Source organism: Ciconia boyciana, chromosome 2 (genome assembly GCF_034638445.1).
Source record: "Ciconia boyciana chromosome 2, ASM3463844v1, whole genome shotgun sequence".
Lineage (NCBI taxonomy): Eukaryota > Metazoa > Chordata > Aves > Ciconiiformes > Ciconiidae > Ciconia > Ciconia boyciana.
In genome coordinates, this window is record NC_132935.1 from 31,874,017 (window position 1) to 31,883,840 (window position 9,824).

Here is a 9,824-nt window from a genome sequence, read left to right on the forward strand (position 1 = left end):
GTTGTTGCAGCTCAGATAAAGAGAACCATGAGGCATGCTGGAGCACCTCTTTGGCTGAAAATTCTGTACCAGAAATTGAAGTCGCTGAAGTAGCATATACCGCTGATGAAGACGAATAAATCAGTAGCAGCTGCTGTTACCTGTTGGGACATACTCTGTGGGTAGGGGCATATAGTAGCTGTGAAGAATATACAGCGAAGAGCAAGAATGCACATATTGAATGTTTACATAAATCCTTGCAAATTATTAACATAAGAAATATACCCAGTGCTGCTTTGATTTCAGTTTTTATCTAGCCTTTATATATTTAATATATTAAAGTCTAATAAGGGCTAAAGTCAGCTAAAGTTTAGATGGTGTACATATACAATTTGGTTGACTTTCCTAGCGGAGTGATGAAAACTTCGCATTAAATCACCAAACACATCTAACTAGCATGTCATATGTTGCCACTGATGTGACACATTTTATGTGTTCATCTGCTTGGTATTTGTGTTTTCATATTCTTATAGCCATAAATTAATGCTTGTTGAAGTAAAAATGGACTCATCTTACGTTTAATAAGAGTGTAGAATGTGTTGTTTTTAAATTCTAAAGTTGAAGAATATTTCTCTGGAAATTTTAATGCAATGCAATAGGAAAACTTACAGTACCAAGAGAAAAATACTTCCAAAATGGGATTATAGTTGGACATTTTAAAAAAACTGGTCATTTCTGCTGAAGGAACTAACATGAGACCCCCAAAACACTGTGTGTTTTCATCCCAAGATAGCAGGCTGTAATACTTTTTGTTCAGTAATGCTGCTTTTAAAATCTGGGATACCTTTGCTATATACCCATGTAACAATAAAATCAGTGAGTTTGCCTTTTACTTGGAACACTACCTCTTACCATCTTGCTAATACATTCATGTTTGTTTAAAAATATTCCAGATTATATGGTGACGATTGAAAGACTTGTAAAGAAGCCATATTTTTTCCTGCACAGTTCATAACTAGATTGAATCTAGTTGCAATGTATTTTTGTTTCAAAATATTGTACACATGGGGATATTGCTACATATGTTCTATAGCCTATTTTTCAAAATGTATTAAGACAGGAGATGCACTTTATAATTAAGACTCCATTGTGCCAAGTTCAGTTGGCTAATTGGTTGAGAAAGGGGAGTTGCAGGGAGAGGATTGTGTAGTGCCTTTTTGTATTTTACTTGTTCATTACTGCAGAATTTTGTTACAGTGCTCTGGGTCAGCTCTGTGGAATCTTTGATGCAGCTCATTTCTGTTCTTCACTTATTTACTGAAAGTGCCTTGTTTTATTCTGCTTTTCCAATAGGAAGAATGCTGTTTTGTTTTAATATTTTTTTCGCCCTATACCACCCACATCGTTGTTTAATGTTGTCAATATGCAGTGTCTTTGTGCTGGAGTTTTCAAAGGGAGCTTTGTACTTCAGGCTATGCATACAATGACCTTTATGCAGAACTGTATAAACCTTCCTGGTGAAATAAAACTATGGACAAAACACCTGTCTTCTCTCTTCCATTGTAGAAAAAATGTTCAATGCCTTGTCTAGTAAAAGGATAAAAATACTATTAGAAAAATACATTTCTTACTTCAGTGATTTCCTACAGTTACTCAACTTTTGGTCTGAGTTTGTACCAAAAATTGTCTGCATGAAAATGAATGAGAATTCTGTAATGAGACACCAGAAAACTTACTGTACTTCTGTTGAAGTTTAAAATAAAAAAGGAACTAATCTTTTTTTTATATTCTACATGAATCCTCATAGATGTTGAGTGAACTCAATAAAGTTTTGACACCTTATTGAAAATTCATGTAATCTTGTCAGATGTAACTTACATATTTGAAAAGAAGGTTGAACTGTGTATATTGAAATAGTGTTAGGTTTACAACTAAAATGTTTTTAAAAAAATCTTGAAAAGGTGCTTGGGTCATACATGCTAGGAATTTCTAAAGTACTTCAGGTAAACCTGCAAATCTAGTCACCAAAGCAAGCATTAATATAATTTACAGTTTAGTCATGAGAGGGCAAAGGAATGGAAATTTTGTTGTGCTCTGTCTTTAAGGTTTATAAGACATTTTGCTGACCCAAAATATTTAGTATCACATGAATAGCCATTTTTGTTTATGGGGACCTTGAGTTTTAATTAAACTGAGCTGAAAAATGTGAATTTGTTCAGCAGCCATGTGGTATCGCTTGGCCTATGTTATTGGTTAATGAATGGTTACCCCCTTAAGGGACATGCAGAATTTGAGGTGTAGAATGCATGGTGGCCTTTAACATCCTGATCGAGGTGGTTTCCAAGTCTTCCCCATATTGTGTTTTTTCAAGTGTGCTTGCTTCTGGCACTATTTTCCACCCCTTTCCTTCTCATGTCACTCACTGCTGCAATGTTAGTACAGAAAAAGCCAACTTTCAGTTATTTCATTCATGGAATTTGACAGTGGAATTCTCTGCTCTTCACAATGAGCAGAGGAGTATTCAAACTGGAATTGTAGCAGAGTGAACTAATTACAAGAATTGCAATGGGTAACACTTTGTTCTTTTCAGTTGTAGTTGAATCATTCCAAAGGTAACTGTCTTAATAGTTCAGCCACTTATTTACAATGGGGTTTTTTCCTGTAGTTTTTTATTTTAATACATTGTACCCAGCTTAATCTTACTGGGGTTTTGCTTTTTTTTTTTTAATGCTACATCTTAAATTTAACATTCCTGCAGGATTTTTTATCTTCCAAAGCACTTGCAGTCTGCCCATACCACTTCTCTGCTTTTGATTTGTATACTCCTAAATCAAGTAAAATGCTGACTAGTCTTGAATCAAGAATGAGTCCATATAAAACTCCCACTTCATACCTTTCCCACTGTGACAACCATTAATTACTGTGACTATAATAGTCCCATTGAACCAGCTGAAGGAAGGGAGCAAATTCACTAATTCACAAAACTGCACCTGACACTTGTAGGAGTAGCCTATGCAGTGTGGCTACTTTTCCAGTAGGCTGCTGTCCTCATCTCTTTGTGATAAGCATCTCTGTTGCTCTGGGGTGTCATAGTTGTGGAGAAGAGGGACAGGGAAAGCTCCTGTTCTAGGTGGTACATCTGTCTCAAATTGTTTTTACTCTGCATCTCATGAGACCACTAAGTAGTTTGATTTTTATCTCTGGGGTTTCTAGTCCTTTGTTGAAATGTAGCTATGAAGCAGTAGCAATGGTCCTGCCAGAAATTTGCATGTCTAGTAGAACTGGTAACAAATGCAACTTTCTATAGGAAGTTTTATGTGGTTTTGTTTGTGGAGGTTTTTTTCCCATGCTACAGCAGGCTCTAATACACACTGGGGGAGGAATTCAGAAGAGTTATGCTCTGAAGTTGCTGCTGCTGCAATCAGGTTTTTTAAGAAATGTCAGATAACACAAATAAATAGTCCAAGGTCATGAATCACCAAGGAAGGGAAGAATTCTGTAGGAAACACTCCCTTTATGGAATACCAGGTCTAGGGAGTCTTCCTATCATTCCTTTCTATATTTCAATTAAGTCTTTGTCCCAGAGATCAGTACATTCAGACTTCTAGACAGATCCAACATTCAAAACTAGATATGTACTTTTCCTATCATACAGGGCTCGGTTTAAGGGATGCTAGGGTAACCGAACTATATCCTCACATCCATGTGTCTTTGAATTTGGAGTACTGATAACACAGCTGTCTCCAAAAGATGTCTCTCTTATTTGTATTCTGGGTGAGCAGTCAATGTACTGAGCAGTGGAGGTTTGTGTTCTACATTTTGATTTTTTATCTTCATCACATTTTTAACGTGTAGGATCTTAACTTCCTAACTGAAAGAAAGATGAGAAAGTAGAAAAGGCAGAGGAGGTAAGAGGGGATTGCCTTGTCCATAGTTTACACTTGAGGATTTTTCCCCTTCAAAAGTGAAAATTGGTTCAATCATTTGCTAACCAGAATCACTTCTCCACTAACTTAGTTTCTGTGTTGTGAGTGGTTTAGGTTCTGTGTTATCTTAACCCATTCAGGAACTTCCTCCTAGGGTTTCTTCTTCCATAGCACTGCCGTTTCTTTGCAATCCCTTGTTGTGCTAACTTTTATCCTAGTCTTGTTTCAAAGGGCAGCCTTTTCTATTTGGTCTTCTCAGGTTGTGCATTGCAAGGAAAACAAACTGACCTAGAGCTTTTGTTAAATGTTTTCAACTTTCTTCCAAAGTTTGACTTATCTTTTGTTATCTGATGCAACTACAGATTTGGAAGAGTGGAGAGGTGGGAAAATGCAGTCTTTTATTCTAAACAAAAAGATTAACATATTCTTTTCTTGTAATAGACATAAATTACAAATGTCATCCCCACTTAGGAGTAACAGTGGCCATTGGCCATGTCTGTCCTGCTGTTGCTTTATAGATTATTCTCCAGTTGGATAGCTTGAGTGTTATACTGGAATAGAAAATGTTTATCTCTAAATTTATCCTTGGGTTGATGAATTCAGAACCATTCTGATGGTCGTTCCAGAGTCAGGGGAAGGCTGTCACAAGATGTGTCTAAGCATAACCCCCATATGTCACATACAAAGCATCTTTTTTCTTCTGGTGGGCACATTTTAAAGCTCCAAACTGCAGTTTTGCCCAGCATCATCGAAATAAACTGATACTAGCAGTGAAGGATCCTGTTTAACAAGGGTCAGTCTGAGTTACATTTAGGCTGCCCAGAGGGCAGGATGTGCGAAGACAGGCATTTTTCACTATCATTTAGAGGTAACAGGAAGGCTGAAAGAGCGAGCTATGCAAATGGCCACAGTTACTGAGTCCTCAAATGTCAATCCGTGTAGCTGGAGAAATCAGAAAGCCTGATGTGTAGGCCATTTTTACTTAACAGATAATGATAATTTTTAGCATGAATCCTTTCTGCAACAGAACAGCACCTGACACTAAAATTACAATTCAGGAAAGCTCATGATGTTCTAGCTGAACAGGCAAAGCTTCTCTTTCTCTTTTTATACCTTCAACCTCCAACCGACAGGCAGAAAAGTAGTCTGCAATGCATTTGTCTCATGTAACCCAGATCCTTACCCTCTGCCTGTCCCTGTTTGTGTGACTTGTGCCTTTTCTGTCTCACCAAGGATATCACAGGGGACCAGCCAGGGACCAGCCCAGGCTGGAGTTCTGGTATTGCTTGTAAAGGTCCCACACTGCAAGCAGGGCAGCATGGCTCTCAAGAAAGAGGAACTTGGAAGTGGGAGTGGTAAACTTGAGTAATACTTCCAGTCCAGTCCTCAAAAGTGCTGTCACTGCTAGCCAGAGCTGAACCCTTTGGCTTCAGGAGACAGGAACAAGCATCATCAGAGAAGAGATCACCCCCCACAGTGCAGAAACCATCAGCGTGAGTCTTGCCTGCCAGTGGCATTGTGGCTCATCTGATTACAGCACTGGCCTAATAAATGGGATTCTGGGCTCAATTCCCAGCGCTGGCTAAGTCTCATCTGTCTTAAGGGAAGTTAGCAGGTTCTGCACAACCCCTTGTTAAGCCTTCAGGAGTAGTACTCTAACCTATGTTTTCATAGTTTTCAACACAATCTTCAAGGAGACCTTTGCCCCTTATACCCCTTTTAAGCTGTTCACGGAGACCTTAAATGCTTGCTGTTTCGTACTCAGCACTCCTGTGACTCAAGGATCATCAAGGTGCTGCCCAAATAATTAATTTGTCCCCACTTTGTACCTGAGAGATAAGTATTGTATTTCCCTCTGCTTTGCAAATAGGGAAAATGAGGAAGAAAGCAATTATGTGATTCACCCTAATTGCACAGTAAGTCAGTCAGTTGGTGTAGTCCTAGTGTTACTGCTGATGCCATAGACTTGTTAGCAGGTTAAAATTAGATGATTCGCTGATCCGGTGAGACTCCTGTCTGTGTAATACAGGAACTGTGTCTTGGGATATCTCGACTGGGTTTCAAGTAGGTCTAAATATCCTCGCTCATGAATTATTAGCTTCTTCTAGATTTTTTAATATCCTTTTCTCCTACCAGTTCAAACTGAAAACACTAGGACATTTGCATTAATGTGGTAGAGAAACAAGCCTCTGCTCTCTGAACCCCCTGTGGATTAATGCTTTTCATCTAGAAGAAACCACAGCTGCCACAGCTGTTTTATGGAAATGCTGAGGATGACTACAAAATGCTGCTTATAAGTTTGTTTGGCAGTTAACGTGGGTTTGTCAAGCATTGCTCATCTGGCAAGTGCCTAATGGGAGAAGGTTGCGCATTGACCTTTCAAGATCTCATTACTGCTTTGCATGTTCAAAACATAAATAAATAGATAAATAAATGTAGTTTAGGAAGCAGTTGCAACATGTGGCAAACCTCCTACAGGATCTCTCCTCTCAAATTTCCTGTGGCTCTTTCCTAGACGTTCTCAGAATTTCTGATAACCGGGTTATGGGGTGGATAGTTTGTGATGTGAAAGGGTCGCCCTTTCCCCCTCGTTCTGTAGTATAAATATGCCTGTTATAGGGGTAAGCAGAGGCATCAGGCGAGAGATCTACCCTATTACAGCAGCTGCTTTGTACCTTTAGAGAAAGTCTTGCCCTGAGAAGTTAATTTTTTTTGTGTGTTGATGTGCAGCATTAATTTAGAAATCTTACAGCATAGCCTGTAGGATAATGTAAACCTAATAAAAACATCATGCGATTCCTCTTAGATTTGAGTTGGGCAAGGGGATAACTTCTGTGGGAAGAGGCAGATGAGAAAACTGTTTCATTCTATGTAATCTTTTGAAAAACAGTAAAATCAGACATTCAGTAAGATGTTGATGTGCCTATAGAGGTGTTATTTCTGCTTACATGTACAAGAAGAGCCCAGATAAGCCAGTTTCTTGTGGAGATCACTGCTTTTTCATCTCACACCAGTCAGACCTGACTCAATCATCCCTACTTAAATAGGCAATTAAAAAACAAGTTGAGAGTGTTGCAAAATTAATGTGCAAAATAATGTGTTGTGAAGGAGTACTGAACGATGAAAAATTAAGCTCAACCTTGCTGCGAGTTAACCTGAGAAACAGAACGTGCAAATAATTACTTTTATCTGTCTCTGCTGTCAGCATGCTGTAGTCAACTACTAGCATCCTCTGTGAGATAGGTGTTTCAATTCTGAATCTAGAAAACCACAGAAAGACCAACATCTTTCACTTCTCAAATGATGTGAGTTACACAAGACTCATGATCATCCAAAGGTCAGAGCACAAGATCTCTTCTCTCAACAAAGAGGCTGCTCTGTTCTGCTCTGGTGAAGCAGCTGTTGGCTCAGATTTCAGTTTATTCAGACACAATACGTGCTCTAGACAGATTCTCAGGCTACATAAATTAATGTCTCAACTACTTATCATTTTCCCTCATCATTTTTTTTCTCCTATTGTCTTCTCTGTGAAATAAAACCCTTTGTGTTCAACCACAAGTGTCTGATAAAACATATAGATAAGATCTGTTGTCAGGTTAATGCTATTACAAACCTTTTCCAGAATTTCTTGGTCCATGCAGGAGGATTTTTTTCCTAGCTCAGGCAACTAAATCGATTAGACACATTTTGCTGACAGAGCTTGCAAAGCATTGGGAGCTGAAGGTTTTAACCTGAAAAGTGTGAGGTGGTCTCTGCTACCCATGTTCACCTATTAACTTCTGAAACTTCCATTACAGCCATAGGATGGTCACTAGTAACATAATCCATTTTACTTGTGCATCCATATGCAGTTTCCACTGTATTTGGTTTTGCTGTAGCAGAAATTACCTGAGCCAAAGGCGGCATTTCCCCCCCCCCCGCTCTTGCGACCAAATTTGGTATCTGCCACCACCACCATTTCTAGCTTAGCCAAGACACTCTAACAGCCTCTTGTTGCAGAAGATCTGAAGGGCTTTTTCTCCCAAGCTCTTGCTTGTGCCGTGTAAAAAGTACATTTGCAAAGCATGGTGAAAGACTCAAAGCACGATCTATATGATTTATTCTCCTTGCTCTTGATATTCTCCTATCATGGCTTTCTCTTTCCAGCCTATTCTCTTCCTTCAGGAGGAACATTTTGCAGTGCCTTACTTCAGGTACTCTTACAGTACCTGAAGGAGGATACATGAGGTGCTCCAGAGTATAGCGATACTTCTCTTCAAGCGCAGTAAAGCTTTTTCTGGAGAGTTCAGTAAATGACCCTAGTTACACACAGAGATTGCACTAGAACAACTAATGGGGCTACTGAGTTTGCTTCTTAGTAGTCAAAGAGCCCAAAACCAGTTCAGCTCTACTGCGTAGCCAGTCCTGAAAATGAGGCCAATCTGCTGCTTGTGTCAGTTCAGACTGAATTTCCTTTGATGAGTAAGACATCTCCTTCTTGGTAAAATTACCTTTAAGATCCCAGTCCTCAGTAAATCAAAGTGATTCATTCTAGACTTGAACGTTCTCAACAGCCTCAAAACCAACAGCTGCAATTCCTATAGGCACGTTCCCACCTAACCCAACGTGGCACTGACATTACCACACAACTGCAGACATGCTCTGAACCCTAGCAAGGGCTGAGGGACACACACTTGACCGAGAAATCCCTCTTCGCAGTTCAGTGTCCTCAATGTGTTGCAATGACACCCAGCTTGCAGCTGGTCACTGCAAAGCACAATTTGCTGAAGGTTAAGTCCCTTCACCATGCCGGGTTGAACTTCTCTTCAAAAATGGGTACTTTTAACTGATGTAATCTTTGAGTCGTAGCTCCAATTTGTCATGGTGTGGGTACTTAAGGAGGGGGCTGGCAAACTTCTGCACAAAGGTCTGCTTCTGAGGTCCTGCTGTCCTACATGTTTGCAAGTCCAGAGCAGGGAACCAAGCTGGGTACCAAGGTGGCCATGGACAGGGGAAGGTAAGAGAAGAGACAGAGGCAGAAAAGCAGCCGAGAAGGCGGGTTAGTATGTAAAAGAGCATTTTAGCTTTGAAAAAGTGGGGATTTGTGGGGGGAGTGGGGAGGATGGGAGGGTTCCCCCCCAGTTTTTGAGCAGCACTTCCAAGCAGGCCCTTTTCCCTCCAGCATGAGCAATAAGAAAGACAAATCAGGATCTGTGTGAAAATCGCAACCTTCCAAGCCTGTTGGAGTTTCTTGCTGTACGCTGAATCCAGAGCTCCTCCTGGAGGTCCACAGAGTCCAAGCCCTGCTGCTGACAGAGCTCATTACTGCTGCTTCGCATAAACAGCAGCGCACCAGGCACTTCAACAACCCTATATACATATAGGCTATATACAATAGGTAGGTATAGGGTAATATAGTAACCCTACATATGCCTATACATAGGCAGTCTAGCTGACTTCAGTTAGTTCAGCAGCTGCACCAAGGTCCCTTTGGTAAGCTGAATCCAATCACAAAAGTAAAGATAATACATCTGAATATATTTACATATTAAATATCTCTGAAGACTTAACATTCCTCCTGAAGTGCACGTTTTATTTTTTGAGGAAAGGGTGCTAAACTCAGGGTGGAGGGGGGTCCACGTAAATCCTGTCTGAACCCACAAAACACTCCTCATCCAGTAAGACAGTACATCTTTGAAAGCTGATGTCATACCAGTGAGAGGTATCGAGACTCATTACCTACATGGGAAAAGACTGCTAGCTCAGACCAATCAGCCTCCCACCTATTTTATTAAATTTAGCTCACTCACAAACCGCAGATCCTCAATTTAGGCAGACGTTGCCATTCAAGTCTAGGAGAATGAGATGCCTACTCTTTGAGAAAGCCAGCTGAGTGGGTACCTACACAGCCCTGCTGCCTTAAAAACGACCTGGGTAACA

The 9,824-nt window shown here is 40.1% G+C and overlaps 1 protein-coding gene across 7 annotated transcripts in view; it reads left to right on the forward strand.

The window, feature by feature from the left end:
* The window catches only part of SNX16 (sorting nexin 16), a 29,807-nt gene extending 28,017 nt beyond the window's left edge, over nt 1-1,790 (forward strand). For 5 of the 7 annotated variants that reach the window (XM_072852286.1, XM_072852284.1, XM_072852285.1 and 2 more), the window contains one exon: nt 11-1,787. In XM_072852286.1, the coding sequence (XP_072708387.1) occupies nt 11-119 (109 nt within the window). In that variant the 3' untranslated portion in view covers nt 120-1,787. Of the gene's footprint in view, nt 1-10 lie in introns of all 7 variants that reach the window. The other 2 variants (XR_012040823.1, XM_072852282.1) reach the window with 2 other exon arrangements.
* The last annotated feature ends 8,034 nt before the right edge of the window (nt 1,791-9,824 follow it).